This window comes from Protomyctophum bolini (genome assembly GCF_963924005.1).
Source record: "Protomyctophum bolini genome assembly, chromosome: 11".
Taxonomy (NCBI): Eukaryota; Metazoa; Chordata; class Actinopteri; order Myctophiformes; family Myctophidae; genus Protomyctophum; species Protomyctophum bolini.
The window spans coordinates 18,394,862-18,413,446 of NC_137872.1; the positions used below are offsets into that span (position 1 = coordinate 18,394,862).

Sequence of the window (18,585 nt, forward strand, 5' to 3'; positions counted from 1 at the left end):
CTAGCACAAACTAATCTAATGCACTTGACCACATGATGTAAAGCTGTTCATTATGCTTGTACACAATGACCAAAATAAAAACATAATTAAAAAACAAAAAGTACAGGCAAGACCCAGATTCTGAACCTTTTGTAAAGGAACTAGTTTGCTGGTAACTACAACTAAATTAAGATTTGATTACTTGTTTATGATTCAATTATTTATGTAGTTTATGATTCTATAACTAGTTTACAATTCTTTGTTTTTTTTTATTTTTATCCCACGATTTTGTAACCCAGTTTTCTTTTCACCCAGTGCCAATTATCTAATGTAATCCTGGGCGCTACACTTCCTCTGCCAACCTGGGGGGGGCAGCGGACTGACCTCATGCCTCCTTCTATGCATGAGGAGTCCAAGCTGCTTCTTTTCACCTGACAGAGGAATTTCCCCAGCCGGACGTAGCGCGTGGAAGGGACACGTTATTCCGACCAGTTCCTTTCCCCTCCATCAGGTGCCCTGGCTGGCCAGGGGGAGGTAGTTTTAGAGACCAGGATTACTGCATGTTTTTGTGAGGGTATCTACCCTAGGGGACACGGGGAGAACATGCAAACTACACACAGAATTGGATATTTGGAATGCTGATCCAGAAAATGTCAGGGAACCACTGCTGTAAGTAGTTTTAGGGTTCTATTGTGCTAACTAGATGTGTTGCTTTCCTGCAGCATTGGAGGTGGACCCCAACAAAGACATCATTTGTCAGCTGTGCGGCGCTTGGTTCGAGACTCGCAAGGGCCTGTCCAGCCACGCGAGGGCCCACCTGCGACACTTCGGGGTGGAGTACTCCGAGTCAAAAGGGTCCCCCATAGACCTCCTCAACCAGCTCATCCACACGGACGACTTCAAGCACAATGTCAACACGCTGCAGGCCGACGGTCCCGCCTCCGTCGAAACACCGGGCCTCGTCACGGCGCTGGCCTCCTCGAAGCGCCCGCCGTCCCTCTTGACGTCCACCTCCTCCCCCTCGCCTCTCCTCTATAAGATGACCACGTCGAGGGGGGGCTCGCCATCCAAAGTCACCTCTTCGTCCGCCTCGTCTTTGCTCGGCCATCCACCCACCAAGCGGCACAAGTCCTCCGCCATGCAGGTCTTCCGCCTGAGCAGCGGCGAGCTCATGGCACTTCCACACAGTGAGTGCTATACGCTAAACGTGCCCGTTTTGCATGATCATAAATCATCAACCATATGAACCCTAGCGTTCCCACTCTGGATACGTCCTTATAATACGTGAAAATAGCCGGTCTACACTTTAACAGCGCAGAGAGGTTAGTTCGTTTTGAGAGCTTAAAGATCGTCTATATTCAGAGAAGTGATTTGTGTAGAAGGAAAACAATTGGGGAATCAAGTAGACCCATTGGGTTCCATTTGGTTCCATTTGTACGTTCAGGCTGTCATGTAGGTCTGTGATTCTCACTGACCTGTAAAGGTCCATTTGGTTCCTGTAAAGGAACCAAATGCATTTACTTCCAATTTGTGTCCTCCGCTCAGGTGAACCTCTTAAAGAGATCGGCTGTGAGTTCTGCGGGGAGTACTTTGAGAACCGCAAAGGCCTGTCCAGTCACGCCCGCTCTCACCTGCGCCAGATGGGCATCACGGAGTGGTCGGTCAACGGCTCGCCCATCGACACCCTGAGGGAGGTGATCACCAGGCGGGGCCTGCCCTGCGCCTTGCCGCTCAAACCCCATAAGTAGGCCTGGCACTAATATTACATAATCAATCACCTGATCGCGTATATATCTGAGATAATCGCAATTTATTTTGCCTAGATAAATGAATCTGTTGGACAATAGCAGTGCGCATAGTACAATGAGTTTAGGTGTATAGTACAGTGAGTTTAGGTGTATAGTACAATGAGTTTAGGTGTATAGTACAGTGAGTTTAGGTGTATAGTACAGTGAGTTTTGGTGTATAGTACAATGAGTTTAGGTGTATATAGTACAGTGAGTTTAGGTGTATAGTACAGTGAGTTTAGGTGTATATATAGTACAGTGAGTTTAGGTGTATAGTACAGTGAGTTTAGGTGTATAGTACAATGAGTTTAGGTGTATAGTACAGTGAGTTTAGGTGTATAGTACAATGAGTTTAGGTGTATAGTACAAGTTTCTCTAAAAATAGAGTGCCAAAGTGGTAAAATTTTGTTTGAAAGTTATCAAATATATTGCCTATTTTGGCCATACGTACATTATTTATTTTCATTATTGGTAATGGTCATCGTCAGTAATTTTGTATATTGTTATTTATAAGTACAGTATAGGTTATTTATTTGTCATAGCTGTCTAGTGCAATTTTTATTCACAAAGCCTAAAAGACGAACAGAAAATATATAATGCAAACAAATTCTCCAATTCAATCATTAACCGCAGTTATTTGTGTGACAGTTAATTGTCAACTAAATGCAGCAATGTCACCATCCTTACAGCTCTAGGCACAAGACGCCGCCCTCTCCATCGTCGGCTGCGTCCGCCCGTTCCCCTCCCCCCCTCTCCTCCTCCCCTTCCCCCACCACGCTCCTTGGTCGTCTTCCTTTCGGCTTCGCCCGGCCCTCCAGCCCACCGCCGCAGCCCACCGCCTGTGCCAGCAGGCCGGGGTCCTCCTCGTCCCCCTCTGGGGGTCTGGTCATCAAGATGAAGCCGGAGCCCATGCAGCTAGAGGTCACCATGTCACCCGGGGGGTCCGGGGGAGGACGGGCCTCTGCGCCGCTCAACTGCAGTTGGAGCGGCCAGGACAGCATCTTCCCCCTTAACCTAGGTGCGTTCAGGCCGCCATTCTCAGCCCTTTTCATTTCAAGGACCCCCGGTTTGATGTTCGAACCGGGGGTCCTTGAAATGTGTACGAAATTCTATGAATGGAACCAAACGGATCCTGGTTCCATAAGTATGCTCCCTGGAATTACAGAGTCAAAAAGGGGTTCATTTGGTTTTGAAGTATCAATCATTTAGCTGGGGACCCCTTGGAACCCCTGTCAAGGACCCCTGGTGGTCCCCGGCCCGCACATTGAACCGCTGATCTAGGGCTGCAACACTTAATCCAACTGTAATTGATTTAAACGATTATTACAAAAAAGATTAATAATAATCTATTTTGGTGGGGAAAGTTAGAAAAATGGCAGACCTACAAGTTCACAAGGCATCGTGCGGTGACACGCTGTGAGCTTGTTGATATGCTATTGTTATTGCGTGACACCGTGACCATTGTATGACAAGTAGGGCTTAAGTGACTAATCAATTTAGTTGATTATTTAAACAATCGTCTAGAATTTGTTTTCTAGAATATAAAAAATATATAAAAAACCTACTTACTTCATTATTCAATCAATCGAAAAATGTATCAATATAATAATCGCTACTAGGGAATAATCGATAGTTGCAGTCTTGCGGTCATCCACTCAAGTATTTTGTCCTCAAGTTTGATTCTTTGTTTTGTAACGACAAACAACTTGTTTACTCACTCTTCTATTTCTTCTCTTCTCGCCTACGGTCGTCGCCCAGCCATGACCCATGAGGCCGAACCGACACGGGACATCCGCTGTGAGTTCTGCGGGGAGTACTTCGAGAACCGCAAAGGCCTGTCCAGTCACGCCCGCTCCCACCTGCGCCAGATGGGCATCACGGAGTGGTCGGTCAACGGCTCGCCCATCGACACCCTGAGGGAGATTATGCACAAGCGAGAAGGGAGAGGAGGCACCTCCTCTCCATCTGACCAGAGAGTGAAGAAGGAGTCCGGCCAGGGAGGTGGCAGCCCCGCTTGGGAGAGTCTGGAAGGCCAGCGGGTTTCGAGCTACCAGTCAGCTAAATACCGCAAATCTCCCCTGAGCCTCCTGCACTCGGGGTCAAGGTACAGTGACCATACGTCCGGGATTGTCCATAGATATTTATCATGTTTATCTGTTCCGCTAAAATAATGTCCTGTATCCTGCTGAATACACCAGATAAAAAAAGTCAAATAAATGGACAAAAATACCAGATCTACAAGCTCTCATAGATTGGTTATTTTTGGTATTTTAAAATGGGATTTGACTGTTTTTGTAAATGGTCTAGGCTCCACAAGCATGGCCTGGGGGGACTGTTGGGGCCGTCGGCCAGCCCAAGCTCGGGGAAGTTCTTCAGGGTGTCACAGCTGGGGAAGAGGCCTCTGTCGGAGGACAGCCATCCTGTGGAGACCGCCCAGTCACCATCCCATCACATCAAGACCTTCTCCCCTCTGCCGCACGACTACTCCTTCAAGAGGAAGTCTTCCCCCGATAAGCACGGAGCCGGGCATCAGGGTAAGACATTAGGTGGTTAATATGACATTTGGTTATATGGTTTAAGATTTAGGTACAGTGGGCTTTTTATATTTGTAAAACATTTATACTAACCACGTGAACCATCAGGGGCACTTGGGTGGGTGGTGCAGGGGTAGTGTACCTGCCCACCACCGTAGAGCTTAAGAGGTTCGAAACCACCTTTGCAGAGCGAACACAATTTTCCATGTTCAGAGGAGGATGTCTTTGGGGGGTGATCTTTGTCCCTGCGCTAGTGACTCCAATGGGCAATAGCTCGGCTCTGGGCATATCATAATAGGAAAAGGAAATTAGGAAAATAACTGAACAATCTATCTATCTATACGCATTTTTCTATAGGGTTTAGTGGTAAAAAATAAAAACACTCACTGCGGGCATGCATGAATATTCTCAATGAACACACGCAATTCTACATCCTTGTGGCGTAAACAAAAAAACTCTTCTCCAGATGCCAGCTGCGAGTTGTGCGGCTTCTATTTTGAGAACCGCAAGGCCCTGGCCAGCCACGCGCGGGCCCACCTGCGGCAGTTCGGAGTGACGGAGTGGTGCGTGAACGGCTCGCCCATCGAGACGCTGAGCGCCTGGATGAAGAGCAGGCCGCAGAAGGTGGTGGAGATGCACCGCAGCTACATGCAGGGGAACCGCTCCACCCCCAAGAAGGTGAGGGACGCTCATCTGTTGCTAGCCGTCACCACTGGAACATTAGTGTTCACATTCTAACATTCAGCGGAAAGAGGCTTATGAGTTTAATTATGTGTTTATGAGTTAATATATAAAATTTGAGGGCCAAGTATAGACCCCTGGTCCCACCAACCACTGGACAGATCCGTGCTCATCCTCGACGAGAGGTGGAATTATTTGATATGGGATGCATGTGCGATCTTGTAGATCAGTGCATTTTAACAGCGGGAGAACAACGGCGAGCGACACTTGAATTTCATTGGCTATCGCCCCAATCGGCCACTATCGCCAGATGACGTCAGCGAAAAGATGAATTATTTTCATCTTTTCAGCCAACGTTCCTCCGCCCACTTTTCGACCATCGCCTGTTCGCCTGCTATCGCCAGTAGTTGCCGCGTCCCATTGAAAAATAATGCACTTCCGTAAAATTCCCTCTGTTAAAACGTACTGTAACAGGTCTGTAACTCAAAGAGTGTACAAATGGAACCAAATGGACTGTGTATTTTACTGTGTAGATTGCTGTCCCAGAGAGACAAGTCCTATGAAATGGGGGCCCGTGGCCTAGTGCACTTAATCAAACTGTGAGGGTACTTGAATTAAAAGAAGCTTTAGAATCACTGTATTACAGAAGGTCTAAACATCCATTAATGTAGTGTTTTCCGCCCACAAGACTTGGCAGTAGCTTATATACAGTATAGTATAACCTTGACTCGTCACATTATGGACTATGTTACTTTTACTTAACGGCATTGTCAGCTCCGAGCACGGCTCTGTGCGCGCACCAGGCAGCATGAAACGCCTCTGCTGGCGCCTCGACAGACATTTTGTGTCTTGTGTTGTCTAACAAGCCTCCAGCTCTACTGTAAAGCCTTGCATCTTAACACCCTGCAAATATCGTCAGTCGGGGTGGCAACCTCCTATGTCCAAAACTGTTACTTTTCAGGAAATGTGGGGGGGGGGGAACCTCTTATCTCCATATTTGTACGTGTGTTTTCGTAAATGAATGCCCTACTTGATCATACTACTACTACAACATCTACTACAAGTATCAAAAATAGCAGATTCACAAGCTCAAAACGTTTTGAGCTTTTTTTTGCTACCCACAGACACACATACCCACTTACAAAACTGTATTCAAAAGTAACAAAAATAGCTGATCTACAAGCTCTCAACGTGCTGTGATTGAGAGCGTGTAGATTGGCTGTTCTTGCTATTTTTTGTGACAATGTGGTACAACAATGTAGGGCATTAATTTAGCCCAAAAAACAAATCTTGAAATATAGAGATACAAGGTTTCTTCCCCCACAGCGACGGAATATCGCTGCAGGGACAGATGCCAGAACTAGTTGGCTATTGACTTGATAGTTGCCATAGTAACCAGGGTGCCTGGCAGCTTATGTTTCATCTTCAGATAAATTATGGTGCGCCGTTGATAGAGACAAATATACAATTTCTCTCTCTCTCTCTCTCTCTCTCTCTCTCTCTCTCTCTCTCTCTCTCTCTCTCCATTCCCCGCTGGTTTAGTTTCTGGTGCATTTGCGTCACTGTCACCCTGACTCCCTCCGCCGTGATGTGACACACATACAGAATGCATTACCTTTAAGATGTCCTTGTCATCTTATTGTGAATGTGTTCTTATTCTGCTGAAGTCGACTCAAATCCGCCTGTAATGTGGAATTGATTATACAGGTCTGCCTGTATGCACTGAAACTGTGTTATATGCTGCTCTCGTTTTCAGCATATGCTTAACACTGAGGATTTTACAACTGCAGTTTGAGGATCCCAGAGATTAAAATAAAAAAATAAAAAACCCTGTATTAAATGGGGGTATGTGGCCTAATGCATATCAAACTTGGGATGCCTGACATTAAAAAGATATTCACAGAGATAAACTACTGGAACCCTGATGTACACAGTAAAATCCTCAGTGATTATTTAACTCAGAGAGTATACAAATTAAGCCAATTGGACTCGTAAGGGTCCATTTTCTTCATTTGTACACATTTGCGTTATAGTTCATTTTCACTGGACGCCAGCGACATGAATATTAAAGCAACGCCAGATGTTTGTAGCCGCTACAAAATCTACAAAGCTACAATCCACGTACATTACAAAATGATAGACAGAAACAATCAGGAACGAGAACATATCCACTGGTTTAACGATTTTGGTTTAGAAGCAATTAGATTAGATTGATGTACAAACGAGTTCTTTAGTCTGTTTTTCTTAAATGTACGGACTCTAAACCGCCTCATGGGGGGCAACAGTTGATATTCATCATTTAAAACATGTAAGGGGTCAGAAGAGATACTCTTCGCAAGTCTGGGCCTCTTTAAAGGAACGTAACACGACCTCAACTGGCCTACCAACAATTTTAGCTTGGATCTTAATTTGGCTATACAGTTTGTTAGGCATATACATTGATAGGCTGTTAAACCAGGCCGTGCTACAGTACAACATCACAGTTTGTACTGTAGCACGGTACAAACTGCATTATGTTCCTTCTGTCTCCCAGAAGAGCAACTCTCCTCTGTCCTCGACGTCGGACCCCGACCACATCCTCTCTTTGTCGTCGTCCCACAAGCCTTCGTCGTCCTCTTCCTCGGGTCCGTGGTCTGCTGTGGCTCTGAGCTTGGTGCAGCCGCTGGGCCTCGGTGCCAGCCAGGGCTCTTCCAGGACGACAGAAGTGGGCGTCGGGGGCGGCGGTAGCAACCTTCAGGTTCCCTCCTCCGCCACCAGGCCGGGCCACGGCAGGATCCCCAGCCCCGGCCGTCAATCCAGCACACTCGCGCCTCAAGCGCAGGTCGCACGCAGCGAGCTCAACGTCCGTCTGCCCCGAGGTGAGCGAGATTTACGTGTTCTCTTTTCCCGCTGCAGTCGACCTGAAATGAAAGATCTCTTTTTATTTAACCTTTTAGAAAACATTTTGATGTGTGTTTGGCCAAGGACGCCCAATTCTGCCGACCACCCCCATAAAAGAGGATTTTTGTACGATTATTTAAAATTCTTCACAATTGTTCAGGATATTCTATTTTAGAACACTGGGCACACATCTATCACCACTGGTGTATATAATCAATAAATGGTCTGATGTTTTCACATGCGCCGTTCGAAGCTAGTGTGTTTTAGCTTATGCCATTTCAGCTGGAGTTTAATTCAGTCAGTTACTCATCGGTCTCTCACTCTCTCACTTCCATACTCTCACTCTGCAGCAGAGCTCCAAAACAAAGTGCTTTATTTACATTTACATGTCCTTGCCATGTCCAGAATAAAGATATCAATAAAGTACTTGCTGTCGGGCAGAAACCTCTTATATCCATATTCTAACATACAGTATTGTTTGTTTTGTGAATTAAAGCCCTAATTCATCACCCTACAGTGTCAGACAAAAGCATTATGAAAGTAACAAATGAAACAAATGAAAAGTAACCGTTTTGGACATGTGAGGTTTCCACCCGACAGAGATGTACTGTAATGTTTTTGTGTTAGAAGCTACTAAGCATTGTGCATATTCACATTTTTGCACATGCCCTGCAGTTTGAATGTGTGAGTACATCAACTCAAACCCAACTCGGCTATATTGTCACACACATTCCATAAAGAAATGTTTTAAATAAATAAAGAGAAAACTGGGTCAAATTCTTTGTCATACAAGTTCCATAATTGCAGTTTCAAGAAAGGTGTAAAGAGAAGAAAGGAAGAGACAGAAAGCAGGCCAGATACCAATATTGACAGTGAGGCCGTTGCCTCTCAGATTGGCCTTATGCCTCACAAAGAGATGATCTACCATGCCTTGACACCCTGCCCTTGGTGTGGACTCTGCCATGATGTGCCATCCACTTCAGTTAGAATGATTTTTAAAATAAATGACACATTTTTGTTATACTGTAGTTATCGTGCTTTGTGTGTGAACAGTGAACACTGATTAAGCATGTATGAACTTTTGACTCTTGGAGTTTGGGAGTCTGGGAGTTTGATTCGGGAGTTTGTACAACGGCAGTAAATTAATTGTTTCATGAAAAATGTATTTATTTCACTGTTAGTTATACTATGAATTAAAAATAAAATTCTACTTAAAGGTAGGGTAAAAGATATTAATTTGTTAAAATAACTGTTCTTATAACTGTAATATTCTTATAGTAAGCATTTATAGAAGAGGGGTTTTCAACTGGTGTTCCTATACTAATATTGCATTGTGGCGGGGGGACCGCACCGGGCTTTGCGCGGGCACTGTATTTGCTGCGCTGCGCATGTTGGTACGCATGTCAATATCCCACGGTTGGCAGGTCTACAACTTGCAGTTAGTAATGTAGCAAAGTGAAGATTTAGTATTTTCTTCCACGGAACTGTGCACTAAAAGTTTGTGCACTGTTACATGGAGCTGCGTCAATGTTATCAGTTACTGGGAAGTCTGATGTTAAGAAAGGGAGTTAGAATCTCAAGAAGGGTAAGTGTTCCAGCTTGCCTGATTGAGTCATCATTATTAGGAAATGTGCCCATATAATCATTTCATCATGTGTCATCTATCAGCACTGTATATCCGTTAATCTGAGTTTAATGGAAGGTTGGATAAAGTAAGACAATGGAATAAGGGTAACCGGGCGTGGGATAGGAATAGATAGTGGTTCTCAAAAAAAAGAAAATATAACAAAAAACCCCTGTATATTTCAGTTAAATAATGCCTGTGCTTGATATAGTTTGTTGCACGTAGTATCATGCAATGAATGGAATCAAGCCCTTAACAGTCATGATCTAATTTCAAATTGTGTATTATTTAAACATATTTTAATACATTAACAAAGGCATTTTATTTATATTTCAAACATTTTCCCATGGACCACCTGCAGGCCTATTATGCCCTGGTCCACTAGTAGTCCGTGGACCATCGTTTGACAAACAGTGGTTGTATAGATATGGGATGCATTGCATAGCAAGTGTTACGAAAGCACTATTCTTAGCCCATAACCCATCCCAACAGTGGTCCCCAGGTTGATTCTTAGTCAGGGTGGTGGTCCCTGGTTCACGATCAGTTGAAACCCCCTGCTATAGAGTGTTGGTTCAGTAACAGGAGACTCCCTCCAGCTCTTTAATGAATAGAAAAGGCATTTTCAGTTCAGGATATACCAATGTTATCCAATCAGTGAACTCATTCTCATACAGGATAAACAAGTGCAATTGGAAGTGATGACAAAGAAATGAGATTATATCTATACAATTGAAGCTGATAAATGGGTACATTCTCCTGATTGGTTGAAAATGTGCAACCCACTCGAACATTTATTTTCTGTTTATTATATAGCTGGAGAGATGTTATTGAACAAACACTATAGCAATGAATACCATCAGAATATAGTGCTTTAAAACCTTTTGTTTTGAGCCCAAAACATGTCACTTATACCCTACCTTTAACCCAATTAATTATTCTGCGATTCTTGTCTAGGTTTCGAGCGAAGGCCCCTGAAACATGGAGAGGAGAGGGACAGCGGGTCCCCGAAGCCCCCCCGCAGCAGTACCATCCCTTCCCTGGTCCCCAAGCCCCCCGCCTACCCCCTGGTCAAGCTGGTGGGCAAGTTCTACACCCTGAAGTGCCGGTGAGTGACCCAAGGTGGTTGTCTCCACCTTGGGGTGGAGACAATGAATGTGCCATTAAGCTAGTCGCTTCTCAAAGAGGTGACTGAAGGGAGGCCATGAGTGGAGGCAGTGGAGGTGGAAAGTGCATTCACGCAAGAACTGTACAGCCGTACAAAGCCACAATGCAGTAACTACATTTTTGGACTTATTTATCAACTTAGCCTTCACAAGTTTGGGTGATAAACAGTTACATCAAGAACTGATATTATATACAATTAGTGCAATATCACTTATATGCCGGTAACCCATTTGGCTGGCCAATTGAAACACTTTAAAGCCCCCCTTTTTATATCGGTTTAATTATTTGCCTATTGTTTCTATACTTTTTTATACTTCTACTTCACTACATCTAAAATTGTATCTTTAGTTATTTACTTTGCAGATTTAGATTGATAATACAAAACATACATTAACCACTTATGCCCCATTTTATCTTAAAGCTCAGCCTTGTGAGCGTGTAGATCAGCTATTTTCTAAAAGAGTTTGACACATTTTGACAAATTTGAGGTCTTTTACTTTGGTGCTGTAAGTATATTTTGATGCCAATGTGCTTTTAGCCAAGTCAAATTATTAATACAGGGGAGACCTATTACAGCAACAGAGTGGTATTGCTACTTTTTCTTAATGTACTGTAAGTACAGTAATGCACTATATTGAGAGCGGCGGGCTGGGTGGGCTATCGTCTCTGTCGGGTGGAAACCTTGTATGTCCAAAACTGTTACTTTTCAGCATTCACAATTCAAAAATAGCAAAAGTAGTAGATCTACAAAACACGGTGCTTCGCATGGCGCTTCAAGCTTGCAGATCTGTTACTTTTTATGCTTTTGTGCGACGCTGTAGTATGATCAAGTAGGGCGTTAATTTACGATAAAATAAAATATGGAGATAAGAGCTTTAGTACAGTAACAATATACAGATGTGTGATTGAGTGCTTATATAGAGCTTTAGATTTATTCTGATAGTATTCATTGATATGGAATGATTGTCCAGTAACAGGAGTCTCCATGTCTGTAATCAGGAGAGAGAACTCACAGGATACAGATTAAACAAGTGATATTGGAAGTGACATTAGCAGACAGAATTGGAACTGGAACACTGATAAATGGGTAGGCCTACTTTTTCCTGATTGGCTAATGTTTGGCAACCAATTTGAAATAGTATTTTCTGTCTATTAAAGAACAAACACTGTATAGCAATGCTCAGAAGCCTTTTAACAAAAGCCCTGTTTTGGCCCAAAAATATAATTTGTAATATATTTGTAACTAGCCCCGCTACACACACTTTTTGTATAAATATATATCACCAGTAATAGAAATGTCAAATGGCGGTCGGTGGCTAAATGTGTGTGTGTGTGTGTGTGTGTGTGTGTGTGTGTGTGCGCGTGCGCGCGTGTGTGTAGGTTCTGCGAGGTGGAGTTTCACGGGCCTCTGTCGGTGCAGGAGGACTGGATCAGGCACCTCCAGCAGCACATCCTCAAGATGAACTACAACAAGCCTGCCGCTCCCAAAGCCCCCTCCTCCTCGGTTGAGGAGCGGGAGCGCCCCAAAGCCCCCTCCTCCTCCTCTGCCGAGGAACGGGAGCGCCCCAAAGCCCCCTCCTCCTCTGCCGAGGAACGGGAGCGCCCCAAAGCCCCCTCCTCCTCCTCTGCCGAGGAACGGGAGCGCCCCAAAGCCCCCCCCTCCTCCTCTGCCGAGGAACGGGAGCGCCCCAAAGCCCCCTCCTCCTCTGCCGAGGAACGGGAGCGCCCCAAAGCCCCCTCCTCCTCTGCCGAGGAGTGGGAGCGCCCCAAAGCCCCCTCCTCCTCTGCCGAGGAGTGGGAGCGCCCCAAAGCCCCCTCCTCCTCTGCCGAGGAACGGGAGCGCCCCAAAGCCCCCTCCTCCTCTGCCGAGGAACGGGAGCGCCCCAAAGCCCCCTCCTCCTCTGCCGAGGAACGGGAGCGCCCCAAAGCCCCCTCCTCCTCTGCCGAGGAGTGGGAGCGCCCCAAAGCCCCCTCCTCCTCTGCCGAGGAACGGGAGCGCCCCAAAGCCCCCTCCTCCTCTGCCGAGGAACGGGAGCGCCCCAAAGCCCCCGTGGCGCTACCGGGAACGGCCTCCACCTCTACCTCCACGTCCACCTGCAGCTCCAGTAGCGCCTCCACCACGACGGTCCTGACCTCCAGCCCTCCTGCGCCTACGCTCCCTCTCAGTGCCGCCACAGCTCCGGCCCTGGTCCTGATGGCGGCACCCGCCCGTGTGAGCGCCCCCTCCTCTCCCACGCCTCTGGCTCCGGCCGCCATGCGGACAGTTGTGGCCGCGGAGCAGCGGGCTCTGTTAACTCCTCCGACCCCTATCTCTACCCCCACAACGAGCGTCATAATCCCCGCCCCGGCCGTGTAGAACAGCTGATTTATACTTGGTGGTAGTGGCGTGCTGGTGTCGCACGCCCCGAATCTGCCGGTCGCTGAGCTCACAACGTGTCACGATGTCAGTGGTTCGCCAAGGTTTTCCGCTTCAAGGAGCCTCAAAATAATGTATTTGGACACGGACCCTGAAAGGGAAGGAGGGAAGAGAAGAGAAGATTTGTGTTAACCTTTTTTTTATTTTATTTTTTTCAATTTGTTTTAGATAATAGCAGCTCACCACACTTTGCCTCGTAGCTCATAGATCTGCCATCTTTTTAATAGCCGAGGTATAAATATGGTTAAAGACAAAGTGTTTAAAGTGATTGTGATGTTATATTAACTACCAACTTGCATGGGGACCCCCTGGAACACACACCCTGTTAGGACCACTGGGGGTCCCTTTGAGAAGCCCTGGAACCCCTGCTAGGACCACTGGGGGTCTCTTTGAGAAGCCCTGGAACCCCTGCTAGGACCACTGGGGGTCTCTTTGCGAAGCACTGGCAACGCGACATGTTGTGAACTTGTAGATCGGCTATTTGGGAAGCGAAACGTCCCCGCGCAGCCAAGTATAACTCAGGCTTAAATGCAACGCTCCATTGTCTTACCCGTAAAGAAAAGGAAACAAAACGTTTCTACGGTTCTCTTCTTCCATCCATGTCTTTCCTTTGGCCTTTTGCAATGTGTTTTTGTTTTGTTCTAAGAAGGAGGAGGGGTCCACAATGCCCCTCCAGGGATCATCCCCGAGGCCCCTTCTTCCAGACTGTTACTCCGCACCATTACCATGGGAAGCAAGGCCGTCTGGCTTCTCTGTGGGCCAGAGATGCGGTCCAAGGTTATTGGGAGGCTATTGTCCTTTTCTTAGGTGGTGATTTGTATTTTATTTTATTTATATTGAATGTCAAGGTGCTTTAAACTTTATTGAAACAACCCCCTCCCCCAAAACCTTAACCCCCTCCCCCAAAACCTTAACCCTCCCCGTCCAGGACCATTTCACCCCCCCCCTCCTTTCTAAATAGTGCTTTACTAAAGGCCTGTGAGGCCACGCCCATTTCTACTAGAAGTGCTTTAAAAAAGGGAGGCCTCAGCCTCAGACAGAAGGTCATGACTGAAATGAAGCAGTGCATTATGGGAAATCCCGTTAGTCTCATTGTACAGACTTTAAATCACTTTAGGAAAAAAAAGTATATTACGGCACTTTTTAATGTAAAACATTGAACAATAACATAGGAAATTTGTGTTTGGTAGATTACGTCTCTGTTGCCAAATGTCAATGGTATGTCTCGTTTCTTTCTTTTACTGATAATCCAATCCACCAAACAACACCAGACAATAGTCAATAGCCATAGTAGAATAAGATGTTTGGCATTGGCAGAGAAGATTTGGCAAAAATCTTCCACTGTGTTGCTGCTCGTCCCACATATGCCTGTTCCTTACAACTGGGGCACCATTTAAAAGGGAAATCAACTGGCTTTCCAACGGTATTGAACCATTGCTACAACAGAGACAAAACCACACATTTCTGGACTCATTGTTTGATGTTTAGATGTTGTCACTGAGCACTTATCTAAAAATGCCCCAATGAGCCGGGCAGAATTGGACAAAGACGAGTTCCGATTGGTTAACGGAGCAGGAAGTGGAAGCACACACTTCCCTATAAGGGAAGACCAACCCGTTCACTTTATGATGTAATATTACAGGTGACAGATAATTAGCTGTCCCTCCCCCTTTCCCCCTAAAACAAATTCCTGTTGCCTGAATGTAGCTAAAAGCACTAAATCTGTTGATATTATATATGCACACATTCATACATAATCAAGTATGAAGAAATATTCCTATGGCCTATTCCCCCGATTTCTGTGCCATTGATCACTTCATATTTTATGATATGTGAATCTTTTGTGATTTTATGAAGACTAATTAATCCTAGAGAGTACAAATGTAACCAAATGGACTCGCGAGTGCCCATTTGGTTTCATTTGTACACTCTAGGATAAAAAAAAAGATTTCCATCACACACACACACACACACACACACACACACACACACACACACAGGGCTGCTGCTATTTGAATGGCACACAATCCCTTCTTAATCTCTATTTATGGACGGGAAAAGCGGGGGCCACAGAAAAACCATGAAGTTTGCCCCCAATGTAAAGTTTTGTGTTTGCCATTTTTTTCTCCCCCTTCCTTGTCTTTTCAATGTGACCCAAATCATTTCTTTTTAATTTATTTATTACACATCTGAATGTGGTAAGCTAGGAATTTTTTTAACCTTAAAAGAAATATATTTGGAATGTGTGACGTTTAGGTCAATACCGTGCACTTTTATGCGAGTGCGCAGTTGCGTTTGTGACTGTGCACGTTGTTTTTTTGGTAGTTTGTATGTACATACACATAGTGAGATGTACATTAGTCGCTGTGCTGTAAAGGGAAAGACAAACATTGTGGAGACGATACACCCCCACCCCTCCCCCCCCCTCAGCTGAAGTCAAGTTGTCTGCAGTCAGTCTAAATCCTGTGATTCTCAACCTGTGGGCCAGGGACCACTGATAGGCCGCGGGGGTATTGCAAGTGGGACACCAAATAATTGGCAAAACACCCCCCCAAAAATGTCATTTTTTTCTTTGACACCTTAATCATGCTCTGAAAATGCGTGCAGTGCCGCGAACACTTTAGAGATTTTGAAGTAAGCCCTGATCCAGACGAGGTTGAGAATCACTGGTCTAACCAGAATGTTCATATATTAGGACTGGGCAATATAGCGATATTATATCTATCATGATATGAGACCAGATATCCTTTACGATTTTGGATATTGTGATATGGATAAGTGTTTTCTTGTCCTGGTTTAAATGACTTTTAATCACACAAAAGTATATAGGGAAAATACCTACAAGCTCACAACACGTTGCATTGCAATGCGTTGTGATGAGTCCAAAAACGAAAGAAAACACATTATCGTCACAATACGATATTCCAACATCGATATTGCCGCATTTGGTCAAAGACATATCATGATGATTTGTCCATATGGCCAAGCCCTAACTACGTCATCTGCATCCATTCTGTGAGGATGTGCCAAAGAGAGTGTTTACTTCCTGGTCTTTGCCGCTGTAAAAGCTGTTTACATTTGGACCTCGCCCCGGAGGAAGAACCCTGCACAGCTACCCCACCCGATCCCCACTTAACCACCCTGTGAGGGTCCTGTTGGACTATTAGGACTAATAGCATAGTGGTGGAGTGTGTGTCCACTGCGTCAGCCACCCAGTAGAGGCTTTTAAAGACTAACCAAGTGGCCAAAACAAACCTGTTGTTACTAGGTTTTAGATCAGTGATTCTCAACCGTTTTATTCTTTCCAAGGACCCCCCAGTTTCATATGCATTGGTTGGTACGAATAGAACTATGTTCCATTTGTACAGTCTTGGGTCAGTTTGGTTCCTCATTGTTTAACCGGAGACCCCCTGGAACCCATTGGGGGCCCCGGAGCTCACATTGAGAATCATTAGTTTGGATTATTATTGCACAATGTAAACATGGACTCAAAACTATGCCCGGTTTTGTCTTTGTGTCATAAAACGACAGCCCCAGCTCTCAATGTCTAGCAGGGCTCTACGAAAGCACCGGACGCCCACTCACCCACCCGCCCCAAGTCCAGCCTCACAAACGTGCATCGTCTCTGTTCGCAAACTGGAGTTTCTTTTCCTTTATTAATTTTTTGCTTTCAGGTGAGCTTTCTCGTCAACTTTCATGCCGAGGCAATAGTGGCGGAGGGTCCCCGCCGGAAGTGGAGAAACTCTCAAAAGCGGTTTCACGTGACGTGTTGCAAAACATGACTGTTTGATCCAAGCGAATATCCCCAGAAAAAGGACTTTTCTGCAGTATCCCATATTAATCCTATATAACTACATGTACTTATGAAACTGTTGATGCTAGTAGAGCCGGTCAGCAGTTCTATTAGCCAGATAGTTACAAGAGGACGAAAAAGAAGAAAAGGAAGAAAAAAAGAAAAAAAAAAGTGATCTTAATTCCTTTTATCGTGATTTGATTTAAACTTTTGAGGCTATGTATTTTTTATTGCTCTGTGCATTTCCGTATTTGCAGTCCTGGAAGGTGAATCTTTAGTTGTTTTTCATTTGTACTTAGTTAGTTTCTTCTCTAAAAGCTGAAACATTGGTGCTGGTATAAAGACTGTTTGCGAGAGTTGATGAGAAGCGACTGAAAAGTAGCCCATAAGAAAGTGGGATTGTGTTTAAATGTGAGTGTCAACGTCCTGGCGTCGAAGGACTCTAAAAACAAACGAAACAAACAGAAGAAATGGGCCTTAAAGGGGACCATTTTGCACGTTGAGATTTGATTCCTCGGTCAGCGTTTCACATAGAAGGCCTAGTAGTTTGTGTGTTGCTGTGTGAGTGGTCGGACAGATCCCTTGTGCTTCCCCCCCTGAAGCCTGGTTTATGCCGAGTCACTTGACGGCGGCGCATGCTGGAAATAGCGTATGTACAAGTTCACAGTGAGCTTGTACAGTACATACGCTATATTCAGCGCACGACACCGTCGTACTACAGACTACAGAGTATAAATTAAGCATGAATGTGTCTACGCCCCCTATAGCCAGTGTGACTGGCTGATCTGCTGGGGTGTGTGTGTGTGTGTGTGTGTGTGTGTGTGCGTGTGTGCGCGTGTGCGTGCGTGCATGTGTGTTTAAAAAAAAGAGTAATGAAATGAGGAGGAAGGGAGAGGAGTTGAAAAAGAAGAATGGTGAACTGTACACAAAAAGGTTCAAGTTGAATCAGCTCCTGAACAAACAATAAATGTGATTTCAATTTTACACACAGGTGTGCATTTTGTGTCAGTTCAAGCCTACTTGTAACGCACACTTATTAACACTGGTGAAACAATTAAATAAAAGTACAAAATATGCACAAAATAGTGCAAAGTTCCATACATGGTCTAGTTCTCAGTGTTGAATCTTAAAGGCATCCTAAAGGCATATATGTAACTGCCCATGTGTTTACATACTGTAAATTTACAATTAGGGTTGTTCCAATCGGATCGGGTGATCGGAAATCAGGGCCGATCACACAATTTTCATCGGATCGAGAGCCAAAAAATGTGATCGGGACATCCCTATAGTATCAATATTATGTCCATATCATGATATTAGACTGGATATTGTCTGTGATTTGGAATATAGAGGGTATGCGGCTATGCGCATATATGCTTAAAGTGAATTGCACATTGAGTGGCAAAGCAACAGGCAAAGTGGGTTTAACATTGTTTAATGTTGTTTAATGATAGGACTTTTCTGTTTGGAATGCATGGGCTGTCAAGGCCAGAAAGTTTTTTTTTGCCACTCAGTAGGCGTTCCTGCATAACTTCCGGGTTTGATGATGTCATGCCCATACACTCTATTGTAGGCTACTATTGTGATATGGCATAAGCGTGTTCTATGAAATATAATTTCGGATCTGGAAAAATCGGTATCGGCAGATGCTCAAAATCAATCATCGGGAGCAAAAAAAACATCCCTATTTTACAGAAGAAAGGGTGGGAAACATATCAGAATCTACA

At 44.9% G+C, this 18,585-nt stretch overlaps 1 protein-coding gene across 3 annotated transcripts in view; it reads left to right on the top strand.

The window, feature by feature from the left end:
- The window catches only part of LOC308323940 (protein Wiz-like), a 41,792-nt gene extending 23,950 nt beyond the window's left edge, over nt 1–17,842 (top strand). For all 3 annotated transcript variants that reach the window (XM_080775819.1, XM_080775821.1, XM_080775820.1), the window contains 9 exons: nt 702–1,166; nt 1,525–1,723; nt 2,456–2,784; nt 3,525–3,870; nt 4,074–4,300; nt 4,767–4,978; nt 7,515–7,839; nt 10,440–10,590; nt 12,030–17,842. In XM_080775819.1, coding sequence (XP_080631945.1) covers nt 702–1,166; nt 1,525–1,723; nt 2,456–2,784; nt 3,525–3,870; nt 4,074–4,300; nt 4,767–4,978; nt 7,515–7,839; nt 10,440–10,590; nt 12,030–13,005 — 3,230 coding nt within the window. In that variant the 3' untranslated portion in view covers nt 13,006–17,842. The remainder of the gene's footprint in view (nt 1–701; nt 1,167–1,524; nt 1,724–2,455; nt 2,785–3,524; nt 3,871–4,073; nt 4,301–4,766; nt 4,979–7,514; nt 7,840–10,439; nt 10,591–12,029) is intronic.
- Nucleotides 17,843–18,585: the final 743 nt, after the last annotated feature.